This window comes from Podarcis liolepis (genome assembly GCF_965112155.1).
Source record: "Podarcis liolepis genome assembly, chromosome: 2".
In the NCBI taxonomy this organism is placed as follows: domain Eukaryota; kingdom Metazoa; phylum Chordata; class Lepidosauria; order Squamata; family Lacertidae; genus Podarcis; species Podarcis liolepis.
Window position 1 is genome coordinate 49,341,329 of NC_139555.1, and position 21,332 is coordinate 49,362,660.

At 40.1% G+C, this 21,332-nt stretch overlaps 2 protein-coding genes across 4 annotated transcripts in view; one reads left to right on the forward strand and one right to left on the reverse strand.

Moving 5' to 3' along the window:
* LCP2 (lymphocyte cytosolic protein 2) overlaps positions 1–6,499 on the reverse strand; it is a 36,605-nt gene extending 30,106 nt beyond the window's left edge. The window contains exons 1-3 of the mRNA XM_083490856.1: positions 6,213–6,499; positions 1,875–1,937; positions 1,503–1,549 (exon numbers count right to left, since the gene is read on the reverse strand). Of these exons, the coding sequence (XP_083346982.1) occupies positions 1,503–1,549; positions 1,875–1,937; positions 6,213–6,290 (188 nt within the window). The 5' untranslated portion in view covers positions 6,291–6,499. The remainder of the gene's footprint in view (positions 1–1,502; positions 1,550–1,874; positions 1,938–6,212) is intronic.
* The window catches only part of KCNIP1 (potassium voltage-gated channel interacting protein 1), a 565,439-nt gene that overhangs the window by 32,823 nt on the left and 511,284 nt on the right, over positions 1–21,332 (forward strand). The gene's annotated exons all lie outside the window — the stretch shown is intronic.

Here is a 21,332-nt window from a genome sequence, read left to right on the forward strand (position 1 = left end):
AGCATCTCTTACAACCAATACGTTAACCAACTGAATCAAATGCATGTTTAAAAATTAACATTTTCAGTTTCTGTTGAAACTAAAATAGAGGAAGATAACCTAGCTTCTTGGCAGTCAGGGAATTCCACCAGGAAAGTTATCTTGGTGTTACCACCGGTCATGCCTCAGAATAGCTTACGCAAGAGGGCCATAACAGCTGATCTTAAAGGATGGACAGATTCAGCACATATGTAATAAAGGACTCATGAGGCCAGTGTGTGGGAGAGATAGACGTAAGATTTAGGACTTCTGTGTTTGAGGAAGTCTGATATACTGAAGTATCAAGATACTTCTAAATGATGAAAGGGATTTGATGACACATTCTTTGTCCTGAAAGCAAATTCCTTGAAATACAGCAAATATGTATTCTGCAGACTACTTACATAAAGTATGTAAGGGTGCTTCCAGATGGCTGTTTATTGTAGGATGTGTGCTCCTTATGCATACAGTTCTTTAAATTTTACAATTACCAAACCATGTAAAAGATACGAAAAATGGGATCTCACCCCTAGAGACTCAAATCTCACAGCCTCATGCTTCCAGTTGTGTGGTAACATTGGTTACAGTATACAATCATATCAGCCCAAAAATTCTATAGTGTGTGTGTGTGTGTGTGTGTGTGTGTGTGTCCTGCCCTCTTTCCTGCAGCTGTGTATGTATGAAATGGGTACCTGAAAAGGTATCTCTTGTTTTTATTCCGTTTGGTATTTTTATTTTATTGGTTAGCTTCTCTGTTAACACTAGTTGCCAGATTTTCTTGTACTGTACCATGAAGTCAGCATGGCACCCTCCAAAAGTTTTCAATAACCGGCTATCGTTAGTCTTGCTGCTAGCAATAACTGTCCAATGTGTTTATAATGCAGGTCCATATTATCTCCTGAATAAAGGTTGAATAATGCCAGCTTGGGTTGCTTAATAACATTCTGCCCTGGTATTGCTTTGATTTCTCTGAACACCGAAACGTGTTCACCATTGTACAGGTCTACCACACGTGTGGATGTAATTCCCCTACCCCCAAATGTACATCCCCTCCGACAGGTTTGAATGCAATTTGTTTGCAGCATCCACGTGGCACTTCTGGCATCGTTTGCACAGACCTCACAAACATTGGTCTCAGTGGGAGCTAACTGCAACTAAGTCTGGATCCAGACCAGTGTCTTTAAAATTTCTTTTAGAAAAGGCAGCACTAGTTCAATACATTTTGCTGCCTGAAGCAGTCAAAATGATGCACTCACACTAGGGAAGACACTTTTAAAAATCTTACTGCCCCGCTTCAGTTCATCTATCCCCACTACCCTTTAGTTGTTTCACCCTGTTGCATGAACAGGATTGGCCCCAAGAAAATGCATTTGATGAAAGCCGAGGTGAACAGATTTTATCTGTCTTCTCCATACCATACAGTAACTTTGTACCTATTTTCCACATCCACCTTAGAATCTGATTATATCATCTGATTTACTTACGGCATTCTTAGCTTTGGAAACTTCTGAATATCATTTTCAGACATATTCTGAAACAGAAACACATGCAGTATGTTATAACGGTGCCTGTACAACACGTTTTGGTCACTGTAGTTTTGATTATTATAAAATAAAACTAAAAGTGCTGTAGTTACATAGAAGTGGTATTTAAAACTTGACAGTCTGCTTAAATGTGACAGATGCAATGCACCACAGAGTAACCAACACTTCCACACCTTTTCACCACTTTTCTTAATAATTCATCCATATCTCTCTTCCTATGCAACCACACCATTTCCACTTAGCTAGTAATCCTCTCCTTTTAATCCAAAGGAATGACCATTTTTGAAAATGTAATTTTATAGAAATACTTACCAGAAATCTTTGTCCAGTTATGTTGTATTTCCTTGCAACTTTCTCACAGTCCTTGAAGTTTAACTGCTGATGAAAAGACACATATTCAGGAAAACTTGATCATTTTAATAAAGAATACATTTATATCAAATAGGTCTCTGAATAACCATAGCTGACTATTATGCATGCTTACTCAGAATTAAGTCTCATTAACATAGGCACTTCTGGAATTCCTCTGTGTGCATAGGATTACATCCTTAGACAACTTCATCACTAAACTCATTTATTTCAGCTGGACTTACTTTAGCAGAGCTAGTATATGGTTTATAAGGGCACAATTTGTCAGAGCTTTTCAGCCTGCTGAAATTGGAATGGAAAAAACTTAAATTTCAACAGGAATAATGTTACTAAAGGCGTTGAGATCATAAAAGGCACAAAGATAAAGGTATGTTAACAAAAATATTTCCCCAAGTTCTGTCCCTTGTGTAACAGGTTAATTCAATAAAATGCAGATTGACAAGTACACTGATGTAAAAATCCTCACAAATTACAAAGCAACAAAAATCCCTCCCATCTAATCCTATCTTCCTGAAAATTTAGATGGCAGTGTTTACTTATCTTCTATTAACATATTCAGCAATTTAAATTAAAGAGAGCTTTTCCTATCATTTTAAGGGTTCAAGTAAAACAATTCACAATAACTGTGGTATATGAAATGGCTGACTCCAAACTGGAGTACTCTTGTAGTTTTAAGAAGAAACCTTTTCTCTACTTTGAGGATAAAATGCACTGTTGCCATGCGGTAGTAATTCACAAACGAAATCTAGTGAATTGCATTTCCTTCCTAAGACAATAGGTTTGTCCGAAAGATACAACAGAGCAAAGAATCTACTCAGTTCCTTATCAAAATGAATGTAGTTTTAGAATTTGTCACAGGTCACTTACGGTTATAGCTAAGGCAGCAGACACAATTTTCTAGACTTTTCTCATTTTCTATAATTTCAACAGTTAGAGAGGCAGGCAGCCATTTTGTGTAGAAGGTCTGCAGTGTTGCATTTGAGAGACTGGTGTAAACCGATCAGTTTACGGGAGAATGGTTTGGGAAGGTTATCTGGTCTTTCCCTTTCATTATTAGCTGAAGAACTAGTGGTTCTTGAAGCTTAAACTTTGATTTCAGAATCTGTTTTAACTCAGAAAAATAAATTAGTCTACCCTGTTCATAGTCTGTCCATAAACTACTGGACACTTCATGTAGACTGTAATCCTGTGTAAATTAGCAATTTGGGCCTAAGAACATACTAGAGAATCTTAAGCACAACTTAAATTTTGCACCCAAAGTAATGATAGCCTGACATCATATTTGAGAAAATGGCTCCCAGCAGTGGCAATTAAGAGCAGAAAGGTTGGAGGAAGGGGAGAAAGTATAACCATATCTCCACTGGTGCCAATTGAAATGTTATTCCTCCCCATAAAATTCAGAGATTCCCGCTGGTAAGGAGAAGGCTTAAAACTGCCCCTCCCTATGTGCTTTGATACTGATACCCGCCCCACCCCCCATGCCTGGTACTTGTTCTTTTAAACATTATTTGTTTGCTACTTTCACATAGAATTTGGTCTTAAATCATTCCCTACTTCAGTAACTGCAAAATAACTGCAAAATAACTGCAAAATAAAAATCCCTGGCAGCAGTAAGCAACTGTCTTCTCATTTGTGCTTGTGAGATTTAGTCTCAAAAAGGAAATTCTGGCTTCATCCAATAGAAACTCCCCAACCCAAAGCATATGCATGGAATACAGATTGGATGGCACAGGACAGCAACGATTAACAGTGGATTACTTTCTCACTAATCAACCCAATTCCCTTTCGAACATCAAAAACCTATAGCCTGTCTCTGCACACTGTGGTTAAGATAATTTACAAGAGTACCCCAAGGCTGTATTTCTGACCCTTTGTTAATTCCAGAAAGGGATTTTCAATACTTTGTTCTTTGTTTTCATGCCCTCCATTCTGGGTAGTCAAATTGCAAAGGGGCCAGCAAACACTGTGCATTTCTTTCATGGCAGATGCCCTTCGCCAGCAGAATCTGCAGCAGCCCAAAGAGACAGAATTCATACACTCACACAGGCATGATACTAAGAAATTCCTGATGGCTCTTTTTAGTTTGACTCCCTTCCATTCAAATAATCTTGTTTCCATTTTAGCAAGGGTGGGGTATAAATTTATTATTATTATTATTATTATTATTATTATTATTATTATTATATTTTATTTTGTGGAGTCCAGTAGGGAGAGGAAGCAGTGAAAGGCAAAAGGGAGAGGGAGAGATGCAAAGCAGGGAGGTGATGCTAGGGCCACTGCAGGGAAATTGTATTGGGAGAGGAATCCTTGCTCTAACTCCTTTTTGGCAACTCCTGTATCAAAACTGAAGCTCAGAGGAGATTTCAGGGCAAAATAGAATTGTGTCTCTGGAGCCAGATGATCATTTTTCGTACTTGGCAGAATAGGGGGTGTTGCTCATGAATGGCTAAAACTTGGGGAAAGGAAACTATTTATTGTGGGACAAATGCTAAGTTTTGCCCAGCATCAATGTTAATGGAGTGTGGGCCAAATATCTGATACATGCAAGATTCCTTTTGGAAAACTCCTGGGTCATGTAAGCCTCAGTCTTGGGAATGGTATTGCTGGGTCCTAATGTGATTATAGCACAGTGTTAAGTGCCATATAGAATCACTGTTTTAATTTCATTCTCAGTTGATTGCAGAATAGCAGTGCTTGTTGTGGAAAGGACCTAAGTTTTAAGGAAAATTAAAAAGGCTGTTCTGGAAACTTCTTCCAGGCAGTATACATAGACTTCAAGGCAGATGGGGGCCTGGAAGGTAGCAGTGGGGTGGATTGACTGGAGGGAGTGTCTGATCAAAACAAATGTATTGGGGGTGGGGGGACCGTGCCAATCAGGTAGGTAGATAGACCCTGCTGGATATTCGGCAGCCGGAATAAGCAAAGCAAGGCAGAACTCTGGATCAGAAAACCTCCCTACAACTTTCTAAAGCAATAACTAAGCCATAGACTTCTTCCCCTGCAATTTGAACACTGCCAAAATGTGAACTACTGTGAAAGTATTCAAAGGAAAACAAACCTTATGCATTGCAAAGAAAGTTACAAGTTCCTAGATTGCTTATGTAAATTTAATATTTTATCCCATTCCCCCATGACATGCATTTGAGTTTATTGATTGTTGCAGCATCCTGTGATGTAAGCTAGGCTCAGAGATATGCAATTTGCCCATGGAAACACACAGAACTTCATAGCCAACTGGAGTGAAAGTAACAGAGATTGTAGCCATTTAAAACTACATTCAGAGTTTTGAAATTCTCTGAACTTTGGAGCTAAGTTGTATGAAAATAAATATGAGGATTTATGAGATAAATAAACATGTGGAAATAAAAATGTATTTTCTAGGTTCTTTGGAAATACACCTTCACAGCAAAGGTTCCTCAGCATTTTAGCCTCATCCCCAGGCTGCAAACATCATGGAGGCAGCTCACTCGTCCTCTGGGCTCCTCATGCCCTGATGTGAAGCTTCTTTCTCACTTAAAGTAAAATCAGGGTGAAACCTTCTTTGACAAATGATGGAGGACAGGCCTTTGTGTTGTTTCATTGCTAGTATCTTGCCACTGGAATGGGTGGACAACCTGCGACTGATGTGCTGATATATTGGATCAGAGTGCCCAATGAATCACTAGTGTTCCTAGTTGTTTAAACAACATTCATTTCTCTCCAACTACATGCTAGGTTCTATGTAGAGTTCTGAAGGGTCACAGTCCTTTGTCAGGGAGCTTACAAATCCATATTTGATACTCAAGGCAGAGAAGATGTGACAAGTTACGGACTGACAATAGCCTCGCTCAAAAGGTATGGTTACATGTGCAGACGACACTTTTGCTCACACAAGGGGGGATCTCCTGGCTTTCTGTGATTCCTCCCCTCCTGTTCTTGTGCCACATGTCATGCTGTTTTGAAGGGTCCTCCAACCATCAGAAGTGGACTTTTGGGTTGCAAGGGGTGTGGGGAGGAAGACCCATTCCATAAATGAAACTCAGTTTTTATTCACAGAACAGAAGTTAGAATCCCAGTTCAGTGAAGAGAAAGGATAGGGATGGGTTGAGACAGGATCCTTTCCTTTCAGAAAAGTGAATTAGGAAGTTTCTAACAAGTTCCATCACATTCAGAAGGAGGCATAAAGTCTATCAGAAATGGCTTCCCAAGGATTCATATAAAGTGATCATCTCATACTGTACATGTAACAAAAATAGTTTTTGTAGCATAAAGTTAGAGCAGGAAAACTGAAATCAAACTTACCCTCTTGAAGTAGTTTGCTAACTCATCTGGGGACCAGCGGGCCACTTCTGAGCGATAGGGAGTGTTTCGTGAATCCATTTCTCTTCTTCTTGCCTAGCCAGTTACAAGCCTGTTAATGCCTATCTTGCGAGTGATCCAAGAACAGGACTCATCCCACACAGACTGGTAAATTCCCAAGTTTTTGCCTTTCTTCAAAACTGTGCTGCAAATAAACTGCTCAGAGCAACAGCTTCCGGTGTGAACCAAACGGTTTCTTTTCTTTCTCAGAAAACCCGTCAGCTAGTTAGTCAACTCCACCACTTCCTTTTTCTGAATCTAAATACGTAAACAAGGAACCACGGGGCTCAATCCTACCATTGCAAAAGAAGGGTTTACAGTGACAGGGAAGAAATGATATGACCCAGGAAACTTTCCTCCCTGTCCAGTGTGAAGCAAAGCAAGTGGTCACTAATGTCTGGGTCTACACACATTAAAAAGAATGTGATGGCAATGTTCTGAGCTGGTAGAGGTGGTAATACCCCCCACATTACAAGCAGGGATTATATTTTTGAATGCTCTACTTAGAAACATAGTTGCAGCAAAGAGAAATTAGCACAGTAGAGAGAACACTAAGCCAAATCTCCCTCCCCCCGTCATATTTTTTGTTTTCATTTTCTGTAGAAAGCTTTAATGTGGGGGAACATTAATATGGGGGAACATTAGAAATGTGAGGTGCATCCATGCAGACTGAAATGGTACAGCCCACTCTACCAAATCAAGATTCTATCATCTCGTTCTGCTTTGTCTTTAGACCAGGCCTCAGCCTATGTCATTATCCCCCAAATGGTGAAGGTAAGGCTTATTCAGTTCTATAAAGGATTAACAGCAAATTCTCCGTATTACCACAAGAAGGCAGCAAAGTTCAATTATTTGCATTCACATACTGAATTTGTTCATAACTTGAACTAGGAATAGGGTAGATATGTTTGATGTTAAAAGGACTTATTCCCGGTGTTAGAACCAAAGTGTGGAGTGAGGGAAACTTAGAGTATGAGTATAGTATCCCTAAGATATGCATCCCTTTGGCTTTTCAAACATTGCAGCCTGAAAAACACGTGCTAGGGAGACACACTGGGGCTTAGTTCTATGTAAGAATGCATACAATTACAGTCACCTTACTCCTTGTGATCACTGGTGGAGGAAGGCAGGTGCAGGGGGTGCGGTGTGCACCAGGTGTCAGCAGTGAGGGTGGGTGACATCGTCATGCCACACCCCCCCACGCTTGCTGCATGGGCAGCTAGCAGCGCCCCCCCCCCATGCTCACCATGCAGGCAGCAGGCGACTAGGGATGCTTGCCATGTGGGCAGCTAGCCCCGTCCCTGCGGGCAGCTAGCCCCATCCCTGCACTGCTCTGGGTGCCGGGGCAGGTAGCTCCGTCCCTGCTTGTGATTGAGGACAGAATAACCCACATTTGAAGACATCTACTGTTACATATAAAGCGAGATGAGTGCCGCAACCCCAGAGTCGGTCACGACTGGACCTAATGGTCAGGGGTCCCTTTACCTTTACTGTTACATATAGCTTGTGCCTCAGACCATACTTTCAGTGGGAAATCCTTTGCTGGTCAAGCCAGTGAACAATGCTATTAGCCATAGCATTTAGCACACTAGGCTGGCAATCCTAACCACACTTTCTGAAAAGTTGGGATGGTGGAGAAATTCAATTCAGTTTACATTTAAAGGCAAACTTGCTAAATTTATGCTTTCTGAAACAATACATGAACCAAAACACAGCCAGCCTTTGAAATTTGCACTTCTCCCAATTTTGCAATGCAGTACTCTAGCCAAGTTGTTGTCATCCACTTCTCTTGAGAGAAAATGGAATGTGCCTCCAGGGATGAAGTCAAAATGAAGTGACCTCCTTGGGTCTCAAGCCTGAGCAGTGTGTATGGAGGTTTTGGGCTGCTCCTACGACAACACCCCCACTTGGCCTTACTGATGTGGTCCAAAAGAAAGCAGAGGAATACATTTGGCAGGAGCAGCGACAATGTAAGCTAACACTGTCTTAGGGACTGCAGTCTGGATGTGTGTAGGATTTACTCCTTAGTTGTTTCTTTTCCCAAAGATGTCTCAAAGATGACCAAAGCATAATGGCATTCTACACTCAGTTCTCACATGCAGCTCCTAGAAGCTGTCAGCATCTGACAGCAGCCACATCCTGGGAAACAGCTTTGACTGTCTGGCTAAGCAAGATGATGGTAGCCAATGGATCTTAATCCCTCAATGAGTTAGGGACTTGTTTACCCCCTGCATGTGAAGACAGGCTCTGGCAGATTGAGCAGTGAGTCGAACAGTTAATAAAGTGGTTTTTGCATGTGCTGCATTGGGAAATGAGGGGCAGCTGAGGCTCATTAAGCTAGGGAGGTAGCCCATCTAGGAGAAGGAAAACTTACCTTAAACCTCCGCTGCCTTGCAGCTATACTAATTTGTGAGAAAGACTTTGAAAGTAAACTCTGAAGAACACTATCCAAATTCAGATAGTCCCAGCACAGTGGTGGGTTGAGCCAAGGTCAAAATTAAGAAGTCACAGGGCTGTTGGGCAATCTAAAGTGCTTTGGTGGGGTAAGCTTCAGCTTCACCACCCCTGAGCTAGACAAATAAACTTAAGATCAGTCCACTCCAGACAAAGTGGATGTGATAGTAATGAGGGACTTGGAAGGGGACTGCTTGGAAGGGGAAAGTGCCTTTCTATAAGAGAGTACTTCTGTATACAGACCTTGTCCTGAATAATTAAATAACCTCAGGATGCTTTTAACCATTATTTGACAGTATTATAATAGCACCCTCTGCTGGAAGACAGAGGCATGACCATTGTCACCCATGCTTTAATAATCTTGAGATTCGACTACTGCAATGTGCTCTATTGGGCTGCCCATAAAGAAAGGTTGGAAAATGCAATAGGTACAGAACTCCAGTCATATCGCTTTGGTCCTTAAACGGACCTCAGAATATTCTAGTAACCAGTGTAGCTGTTTAAGGACTAAAGCAATATGACTGCAGTTCTGTAACCATTGCATTTTCCAACCTTTCTTTGGGTACTGACTTTGATCTATTGTTCCCTAAAACTATCCAGGAATTGTAGTGAGTACCCCAAATGAACCTCCCCAGAGTGTGTGATTAGATTTGTCTTCATAAGAAGCAAACCCTTCTCAGTCGCTGCCACAGAACTTGTGTTTCCATAGGCTGTGAATTTAGCACCTTCTGTTCTAGTGTGCTGTGGGCATGTTCCGCTCAACATGCAATATGAAGCAGCAGTTGTGGCTCCACACAAACCCGCCCCCCCCATTTCCAGCAGCTATCTCAACAGCTGGCAGGGAACGTCATGTCTTCTCCCACTGGCAACTGGGATTTGAATTTCCCACCCGCTGATCAACCACAAGCAAGCCCAGAGGCGGCTCTGACTGGGACTCTGTTGCTCCCTGAGGATATATTCAGGCCCATCTCCACATTCTGTTGCCAGTTAGTCTCTCTCCCACCTTGTTAGCATGGTTTACTGTATGACCTTGCTATGAAAGTTTAGGTCACTGGATTTGGGACCAGGGAGGAATTTCTCCTCCAGACAAATTGGGCCTGTCTGAGGGTTTTTTTGTTTTGTTTTGTTTTTTGCCTGTCTCAGCAATTGTCACAACTTTGGGCAGATAAGGCATTGGCTTGGATTCTTCATCAGTAGTGGAGGGAGCGTGGTTTAAGTGTCTGCCTTCCCCCTCCAAGGAAACGGGGTATCTCGTTAAAAGGATCCTCAAGGAGGTGCTTCTGTCCGTACACCCAGATGGGGGTTGAGGGCCATAGCACTCCCCAAGGTGGTGGTCCTGATGGGTTGCTTCTATTTGATATATGTCATAGGGCAACCCTATCTCACAATCAACCTTCAATGGTCATCATCCAGCAAGCAGCTGGATCATTCAGGATACACAGTGCCTAAGCCAAAGCCTACTTACATTTGTAATCAATAAAATAACATTGTACTATGATTATTCTAGTTCTGCAACCCCCTGCCACCAGCTTCTTGGCAAGGGGCTTACTGTTCCTGTGCGTGCAAGTAGCACTTTTCAACCCACTTTCAGCTGCTAGCTTACATTGTCGCTGTTGGTTTGTGGTGTTTTTCTGCTTTTTGTTCTTGACTTCACTTGAATCATTTTTAATTGTTTTATGATTGCTTTATTTTTCTGTATTGGTGAAATGTGGTCTACAAAATTATTTAGTAGTGTATTATTACCAGCTGCCTGACACAGAGAGGTAAGGTGTTACATTAGCAATGAACTTGACTCACAGCATAGCTGGAGGTCTTGCCATGCTTGCCTCACTCAGCATATGCTGCTGCTGCATCTGTGCCAATGCAAGCCATTTTCTGGCAAGGCAGTAACCTAAAGACTTATGAAACATGCAGCATGGGCACAGTGTGCACTGGATTAGATTCTGTGCTGTATAGCTGCATCAATGGCATTCTCTGGTGTTAAATTCTATAAAAGAGTGAGTTCCACTCAGCATTTCTACAGTACTGCCCATGAAAGAAGAAAAGGCTTTGAAGTCTCTTTGGAATCTCTTATTTTAGGTTGACTCTGAGAATGCAACCTCAAACACAAGGTTACTGTCCTTACTGAAGCTTAACTCTCTCAATATTTAAAAGTCTTGCAGAGTGATACAAAGGCATTAATGAGATTGAAAAAAATATCTATAACTTTGGGAAAGTGTCATGCATGGCTGACACCTTTTCTCCATAAATATTATGGGGCGATGATGTTGCATGCTGAGAGGTTCTACAACTGAACTAACATCAGCAAGTATTTTATTTGATCAGTGAAGCAGAAAACACATACATGCAAGAGCACTTTGGGAAGATGGATGCTCTTTCAGCCAGATAGTCAAAATGAAGGAAGATACTGGCCTTTAGCACATCAAGGCACAGCTTCATAGTTACACATAAATTTATTTTGGGTTGCAAACTTTTCATTTTAATAGGTACGGTATGTTAATCAAATTGACATTTTAATTGATTAACTGGTGTGGGTAAAGTTTAATTAGGGGGCTGGAACTATGGACCCACTTGCTTATTTTTAAAGCTATTTTAGTTATATTGTGCTACTTCAATTAACATTGAATGAAAGGTATAAAATATGGACATTTCTTCTGATCAAAAGTGATTAAAAAAACCTGTGCAAGCCATTTCACACGTCTTTCAACATCTCAGAAAAGTATTTATACTGGAGTTTTGATAGTATTCAACGGTATTTGCATTTAATTGGTTAACATGACAAATTATGAATCAACTGCAAATTGACCATCTTAGGACTTTTACCTGCCAGACTCAGAAGAGTGAAATAGGAACTGCAGATATCTTCTATCTTGATCTACAGAGGAGAGGCTGACCTAGGTTGCACATTATTGTGCTGAATTTAGGACCCAGCATATTGTCTTTTGCCAAAGACTCGGTAAATGACTGCTTTTCTGCTGAGGCAGATCCTTTAGAATATGAAAATAGCAATTCAAGATATTAGAAGCAAACAGCAAGAGGTTCCAACAATCTTCCAATAAAGTTTAAATGGATGTAATTCAGTTCATATTCTGACAAAGTTAATAGAGGCAACAAGAACCAAGTGACCTGAAGGTTTTCCTTCCTTCGTACTTCACTTTCAAAGCATCTGCTGTGAGGGATTTTATTTTTATTTTTTGTATCACTGTCCTTAAAAATTGTGTGTGTGTATAAAAACATGATTTTTTTTTAAGGGTCAGTGTCATCCTGTGAATATTTTTTGCGACATTACAATATATGATGCCAGACTTTACTGTCATGAACAATGATTTGGTTCAGTTTTATAATTCACTTTACAATGGAGTAGCTGAAGCTGAGAACCAGCAAGCCTCTTTAACCATTCTCTAACCAAGCTCTGTGAACACATGAGGCAGGTGGGCCATGGGGACAAGTATGTTTTCAATCCCTGTCATATTGGAAGTCATGTAAGACTGTCTGAAGTTGGGGCTCCTGTTCATGTGGAAGCTCCCACCTAGACTTCCCATGATTCTAAAACACATGAAGAACCTCTGCAAGTCTGTATGCTGAACTCGTTTAGAGTATTCCTGAAGAGGGCTAGTGACTTCCCCAATTTAATACAATAAGTCTTATGTCTGAGTGAGAATTTTAACTCAGCTCTGCATCCCACATCTTTCCCACCAAGCCACATAAACTACATCTCCTTATGTGTTCGCATGAAGATTAGAAATGGCAGAAGCAGCTCCCATTAAAGCTCAGCTGAAATTGAATAGAGAAAAGAAGAAGCTATGGTTGATGGGGAAGTTGGATAGAGGTCTTACAGTGGTACCTCGCAAGATGAATGCCTCGCAAGACGAAAAACGCGCAAGACGAAAGAGTTTTCTGTTTTTTGAGTCGTTCCGCAAGACAAATTTCCCTATGGGCTTGCTTCGCAAGACGAAACATCTTGCGAGTTCTTGCGAGTTTGTTTCCTTTTTCTTAAAGCCGCTAAGCCGCTAAGCCGTTAATAGCCGCTAAGCCACTAATAGCTGCTAAGCCGTTAATAGCCGTTAAGCCACTAATAGCCGTGCTTCACAAGACAAAAAAACCGCACGGATTAATTTCGTCTTGCTGGGCACCACTGTATAAAAGTATAACAATCTGGGTACACTTGGCAAGAAAGTATGATTTCCCAATTGATAAAAGTGTGTGTGTGTGTGTGTGTGTGTGTGTGTGTGTGTAGAGATAACAAGCCTCAAACTTAAATAACATGTCTGGTATGTACAGTATATAATTGATTTGTTTTGACTGTCCTTTAATTTAACAAATGTAGGTATGATTGGAATATTAAAACAGCAGTACAGAAAATGGGTTGGGTTCATTTTAAAAAAGAATGTGTTACTGCAGAACTACATGCTCAGAAAAAGCATGTGGTACAATCCAGTGAGACTGGTACTTCAGAATCGAGCAGTGGGAGGGGGTATTGCATGTTTCAGTATTCTCAGTTGTAAACACATTTCCTGCCCTTAGAAATCTAGCATGTGTCTGGTTCTAGCCTAGCATTCTTCCTGACATGAAAGTTATTTTTACATGAAGGGTTTGTATATTTTTAAAGCCAAATAAAAATCATGTGGAAGCATTCTAACATACAACCCCCATCTTGCATTCTTCAGTGATAAAATGCCAGGAAGGTTGTGTTCCTCACCTTTTTCATACCTGGTTACCAAAGGATTTCCCCTTTAAGAACAAGAAATTCTATTACCCATTAGCATTATCCGTTAGCTGGTGCCAATAACAAACGAACATCCAAACTCCAAGAGAAGGTGTCTGGGCACTCTCCATTCATTACCAACTATACATTTTTAATAGCATTAGCATAAATGCACCTTTTAGTTGTCTGCAGATTGTTTAATGAATAATTAATTACCTTGAATTTTTTTTAAAAGTTTGATTTTGTTTGCCACTCTCTTAGTTATATAGAGCAGAAAAGTCAAACTTAAACAGACCCTACACTCCACTATAACGTCCAATTGTATGGAATTATTCATGGAAGACCATGTCACTTGAAAAGATGCTTGTGTCAACATGGCTCAGATGGTCGGTACACGAAATGCAATGCCTGAAGGCATCTGGATGGTGCTTTAAAGGAGGTGGCCCACATCCCTCTTACGTTGGCAAAGTGCTTAACATGAGAGGGGGAAGGATGTGATTGTGCTGTAGATTTAGAGCTGCCACTTTATTAAAGAGATCTGCAGTACAATCATTTGGGGAGTGGTTGTTGTTTGATTGCATTGTATTATAGTTTTACGTAATATTGCATTGCATTACACTGTAGTTTCTCAGTTTCATTGTTTGTTTTATTTACACACACACAAGTTATTTTGTAAGCTGCTAAGTATAAATGTATTAAATAAAACATCATCAACATTCAGCCTTCCCTATATTTTTAAGATGCGGAAAGGATCACTTCATTTCAGTGTTAAAAAATATTAAAGGGGCAGCCTGCTTTTTGGTGAGAGTGTCACCTACCTGCAGTTGCAAGCAGCTTTCATGCCAACAACTAAACCATTAAAATTCTACCTTTTTATTTTCATATGTGACACACACACACCAGTGGAATCTATACACACGATAAAAACATTGTGAAACTGCTTTTTTAACAAGGCATTGAATTTGCTGTAGCTCACAGCTGCCATCTAGTGTGTTGTAAAGTGCAATTGTATATTGCACTTTACAACACAGTCAAAAAAAATTATTTGCAGCTGTATAGCTGAGTGCACACACACACACACGCACACAGAGAGAGAGAGAGAGAGAGAGAGAGAGAGACGAACAGACCAGTGACTGCTTGTTTTTATTTGCATCCAGTTTGTATCATAATTGCAGTGGCCTCACTCAAGGCTTAAACGCATCATTAGGCAGTAATGGCTTTACTTTCTGACTGAAACTGCTGTGTCTTCTGCCAGTGGCCTTTATATTTTAGTAACTGAAGCAGTAGTATATCAGGTCTTCTTTTAAAGATGAGAATGTCTGTTGTTCAGGGGAGGATCTGTCATGAGCCACTTGCCTCTGTTCTAGTTTTCTACCTGTATATAATTTTGTGGTGCAGTCCACTCTACCTGTAGAAGCTGGGGTCTGAGATTTTTGCAGAAGTATGTAGCATCAGAAAAACAACAACTTGTATTTTGAATTAGGAGCTCAGAGGGTTTTTGGGTTGGATTTAGCTGAAACTGGAGAGGGGCTGGGAGGGGGCTTCTTTGGGAATTTGGTGCAGAGTTAGCAGAACTACCTGTATATATTGAAGTAAAATGTATATTATAAAGACTCCCTAAGCCTCAGTCATCAAAGCAAACAAAAGGCAGTAGAGTTGCCCTTGGATTTCTCATTGTGTCAGGGAAAGGAGGAATGTTTAACAATATATTGGAAGCATGCCTAGGCTGCAGTTCTGTGCATGCTTACCTGGGAGTAAGCGCCATTGAAAACAGTGAGACGTACTTTGGAGTAGACATGACTAGGCCTATGCTGTTAGCCAAGTTATTGCTACAAGACTTTGAATTGTGGAATCTTCAGGGCATTGAGGGGTTTGTTTTCCAAAGAAAAATGCACTAACTGTGTTGTGTAGTTTCCATTTCCAGTTAACATCCCTCATTGGATTAAAAAAAATAAAAATCTGATTGCATTTACAAGCTGCTTTTGAAGTACTATGTTCAAGGGTGTTTAAATGACATAATTTGTCTACATATGACTTTCACCTTCATGGAAAAGCATTTCCACAAAGCAAACTGTTAGCAAATTGACTTCTGTTTCCTATTGCCAAGTGTTTATGAGCAGCAGTCTAATGTACTTTAAGTCCTGATAATGAGGAGGGTAGTGTGATATTAGCAAGACCTTGACATTAAAGAGGAAAAAAAGCCCAAATGATTTTGTGCGGCGATGTTATGTGATGTGAGCAGATGATAGGTAATTCAAAGAAAGCATAGTGCAAATATTAAACCTTAATGGCAAACTCTCAAGGGAAGAAGTTTCTTCTCTGCAGTTGGCATACTATTACTACTATAAAACATGGCCACTTTGGAAACATCAATAATAATGTGCTTTCTTTTATGAAAAGGTTAAGCCTATTTAGATTTGCTAACTAGGTAAGAGAGGGACATTAGTCTGGTTCACACATCATTGTCTTAATGAATAAGATTTATAATCAAGCCTCCCATTGTCTCTATTGATTTCCAAAAGAAGGCAGCAATGTTGCTTCTTCCAGAAACTGGTACAGACAGCAACAGAGGCTTCAGTCACATACCCAGCCTTGCTTTGCCCTGTAGTTTGGTATGGATAAGTTCATGCATGCACTGGTTGTTTTGCATATATGTTGCCATTGGTTATATGCTATATTAAAGCTGCAGTCCCACATGAGCTTACTAGGGAGAAAGTTACATTGGCCACAATGGGACTTACTTCCAAGTAAACATGCATAGGATTGTGATATAAGTTTCTGTTTATATAAACTTATAAAGATATGCTGCTGGTAGCAGTAAAGCATATTAAAGAAAGCTATAAAGAACTGTAGATCAATAATTGAGGTGTCTTGATGCCCCTTGAATACAGTAAGCAGCAAAGCAGTATTTTCTCAGATAGGGTGATTCATTTCAGTTCTCTCCTTGAAGATAAAGTTATGCCCCAAAGCAATACTATTTCAGAAAAACCCAATATTTCAAAGATTTGTTGTTGACATTTGCTTACCATTTGATCCAGTGTCAGTGGCTTGATTGTTTAATGCAAACAAAGATCATCTACTGTTCAAAAAATAAAACCACCAAACTAGAGATCCATGTGCACTGTAGGAAGCACACTGGTTTTTTTCTTCACCCACAGGCTGCCTGCACTTTTTTAGTTTAAGAAAACAGATTTCTTGTTTTTATACATCTGAGTAGACATGCAAAGACTGTTCTGTTAGCCAGGTTATTGCTGCAGGACAATTCTCACAAGCCATTGCATTCTGAAGTATCTGGAAGTTACTGCTGCTCAGGACTTCTAAAATCAGTACATTTTGGAAAATTCCTGGCTGTAATTGGCAACCTTTAGGAGACTGTTTTTCAGCTGGTGGTCCAGTCATAGAAAGAAAGGGAAAAGTATTTGAAGCAAAAGCTGTGACTGGGTTCTTAAGCACAGCACATACTTAGGGCTATTGTACGCATTGCATTTTTCTGGTATAATGAGAATTCTATTTGTAGTACTGTGCAGATATTCTTTCTGGTGTATAGATATGGACTAGGCATTGTTGGCCTGGGTGTAGTCTGAAATTCAAGAGAGCTGCTAGCAGTCAATGTACTGATGACAATACTGAGCCACATTGACTAATTACCAGCCTCCATATAAGGCAGCATCCTATGTTCCTAATGAACTTACTTTCCTTGCATGACATAAAAGCCAAGCTACCAAATCAGAATGACAACTGAGGTTTCCTAATGCCCCCTTGAATAATTTTTTCTTAGCCAGTTTCTTAGCCAGTTAATTACAATCCCAGCAAGAGAGTAACAAGTTAGGCACAGCTGGTAGTATCCACTCATCACAGTTCTTCACTTATAGTAGAAGTTTTGGCCAGAGGAAAAAGTATTTTAAAAAACCCAAAATTTTAAAAAATTAATTGTTGAAATACTTTCTTGTTCCTTCCTGAAGCATCTCTCTGTTAAGTTTTTTATTATTAGAAAACCATTATATGATGTCAGACAGGGCAGCCCTTAATTCATATTACCGTCACTGCTACTCACGGCACTTATCAGCAATCTTCTGTTGTTCACTCTGATCACTGAAAGCAATGAGAACCCAATTGTACAGTTTTCATGCTGAATCAGTGCGTTCTTCTTTCTGTCTCAGAATCACAGCTGCCTTCCTATAAATCAACTATTGTGACCTGAACATGCAGTTCTGATACCACTCATGCTTTTCCTGCCCTTGTCTTTCTCCCCGGGACATGTTATTAAACAAATTACTTGAAAGTGCTGCTTCAGTTTTTATTGCTGATTCTCTACTGCTCTTCATTTGTCTCATTCCTGCTTGCAACACAGTTTGACTCTGTGACGTAACCTCAGAAGACATAAATAATACATTCTCAGCTCAGCTCCTAAGGTGCTTTCCAGTGAGAAGCAGAACTCTATTCTGAGTTCTTGGAAGATGGCTCTGCTAAGTAGGAGAATTTTGGTAAATGACAGCAGGCAATATTCACATTGGGAGGGACAAAAGCCACTCTTAATTAACTAAAATGATTACAGAATTTAAAGATGTGGTGTTTTAATTAGGCTGCCATTAATTAATTATTATTGGGTGTTTGTAAACAATATTTATGCTGAGCAATCAATGTAGAACTCCTTATTCATTTGCCCCACTCCAGTGATCTGTTTCAGATGCCAATTATTCCAGTGTGTACATAAGAGGCTCCCTCAGCAGCAATGGTTTTCCAGCTAATTTAAACAAATGAAGCAGATTAGTGTGAACAACAAATCTGCTGGAATGCACATGGATCTCTGGTTCATAGCATTGTTATTGTTGTGAACAGTAGAGATTCATACACAATCTGCATCTAAAAGCAATCTGTTAATATGTTGCAAGAGTTGTCATATTTATACATACTAATAATTTTGTCCAAAAATTCATAAGCGTTGGACATTGCATAAGCATATGTTTCAAATAAGCATTTTCCTTATTATATCCCCAGCAACATATTGTCTGTACAAATTGATCAGAGTTCAATAAATTCTAAATATTATTTTTTGTTGTATAAGATGTAGTTTATAATCTAATGACACATTTGCTTCAGAAACATTACTTACATAAACTTTGCAAGCTTTGCCATGCTAGCTGTAGGATACGACATGTCTTTGCAGTTGAATACTTGCCACATGCCAAACATGAACTATTGTTATCAAAGAATAACATGGATTGCTAAATCTCACAAGTTGTTCTGGTGAGATGTTCTACCCTTATATTATTTCAAAGCTGCTCTTGTATAATCCTATTTTTTCTTTCCTTCTGGTCAATTCTTAGGTCTATTGCAGTACTTGTGCCCTAGTTGTCATTTTTGTTATATTATTATCCCTCCTGTGTGCTTCTCATCTCATCATTCAAATTTACACTCTCTGAGAACATGGATGATATTTTGTCATTTTGCATAATCTTCAGGTTGTCATTTGTAATTAAAGAATTAATCTAACAAACTAAAAGCAAGTGATAGGTGGACCAGGCCTATTAATGTTTACTTGGATTATATCACACCACATTCAATGTATAGGTTTTGGGTTTTCCTTAAATGAAATGGACTAAGTATCTATATTTAAACACTAACAGCACAGTTCTTTGCATGTCTACTCAGAAGTACGTCCCATTGAGCACAAGCTGCAATCCTGTACTCACATACCTGGGAGTAAGTCCCATTCAGCTTGATGGATCCTACTTCTGAGTAGGCTTGCCTAGGCACTGTAAGGGCACTATCACATCTCTTAAAGCAACATCTTCCCCTTCGGCATGCACTACATACCGTTGTATTATCTTACTCTATAGTATGATACCTCTCTTTTCCCCACTGGACCCTTCTCCCATATACATACATGCACAAAAAGGCGGCATTGCTTCATACAGGGGATGGACTGAATTACCCTATAATTATTTCTTTAAATTCTGAGATCATCTAAGTCTAGAAAACTGAGCAGGGAGAGCTGCTTTCACTTCACCAAAATAAGTTATAGTGCCACTCTATTCTGCTTTTGTCAGACCCCATCTAGAGTGCTGTGTCCTGTGCACCATAATTTAAGAAGGATATTGAAAAGCTGGAATGTGTGCAAATGAGGGTGACCAAGATGATAAAGGGTCTGAAAACCAAGCCTTATAAGTAATGGTTGAGGGTGCTATGTATGTTTAACCTGGAGAATAGAAGAAAGAGAGGTGATTTGATAGCCACCTTCAAATACTGTATCCAAAGGGTTGTCACATGGAAGATACAGCAAGGTTGCTCTTGCTACTCCATAGGGTAGGACCAGAACCAATGGATTCAAATTACAAGAAGACTCAGACCAAACAATGGGAAGAAATTTCTTACAGACTGCCTTATTTGAAGGTTTTAGCCTCTCCTTCAGTGAACCTTTTTCAATAGAGGCTGCACGGTCATCTGTCAATGATTCTTTAGCTGTTATTCCTGCATTGCAGGGGATTGAACTAGAGGATCCTTGGGGTCTCCTTCCAACTCTACAATTCTATGATTCCATGAATTGTTCCAACCAGTGGTGCATGGTCAGTAGACATGGACAACTTGGCTAATTCCCTTAATGTTCCCAGTAAGTTTTAAAGCCCGGTGACTCCTTCCCAAAGCCCAGGAAGCTTCTGACCAGCTTAGGGAGAGAGGCACAATGCTAATGCGTGCAATGTCAAGGACGTCAAGCGCACTACGTTCCCCCCCCCCATCGCTATCGCAAGCACTAACCTCTGGCGGTAAGTGTTCCCCTACAAAAAATTTCATTGAATACCACTGGTTCCAATTGACAGTTTCTACTTCTGATGTGATGTGTTTGTACTGGGAGGAAGTTCCTAGTCCTCATGTGCATGTACAAGGATATGCATATGCAAAATCGCAGCTTAGCATTAATCACATGATACCCAGGCCTATACTTGAGGCTTGTGGGAGGAGTTTGGAAACTCACAGAATCTCTCAACCGCAGCAATTGTAAAAGCTAACCTGTCCCTTGTCATTCAAGTAGGCTTCCATCCATGCCACAAAGGCATCCCTTCAATTATCCCCCTGCTGCACCCATCTCCATAATGTAAAATGTAAAATTTTCCACTCCAGAGAACCTAGCTTCAAACAGGTTCTATTCAGATATTGTAACTAACTGCTAACTCACCTGAGGCTCCAAGTTAATGATTCCTCATAAATCTAGGCTTGCAAAAAAGGCCATACAGTATCCAGACAGCCGTGTTTGGTGCCCAAAAGCACACTTAGTGGTACAGGGATCTTGCTCCAAACATGGTTGCCAAACATTGAGCAATCCCCTCTATAGCAACAGGACAAGAAACACTCATCATTTCAGCACTGGATATCCTTCACCTGAAATTCAAAGCAGAAATGAGTTAGGACACTAAAATTGCTTTTAAAAAATCTTCTTCCTGAGCAATTTTATTTCTAAGACTACAGTCACAATTCTTCTGGGTAAGAATTGATGGAACACAATTAATTCTCAAACCACCACCAAAAAATCTCTTGCAGCTTCCACTATAATGCTTTTCCTCCTTGACATTATAGTGGCATACGTGTCTCAAGGGGATGCCATTTATGGGTGGGAAACACCCATCAGTCTTAATTATTTGACAGGTGGTCACACTCTGATTCTTCCACACAGCAAGCATTGAGAATGGTGGTTTGTGCTCCAGAGAAATAGGAACATAGGAAAATGATTTATACCACCAGACCATCAGTCAATCTAGCTCACAATTTTCTACACTGACTAACAGGGGTTCTCCAGGGTTTCAGAAAGGACAGTTCCAGCCCCACCTGTAGATGCCAGGGATTTAACCTGGGACCTTCTGCATATATAACCCACAAAAGAGGAGTGATACTACCATGGAAGTGCAACA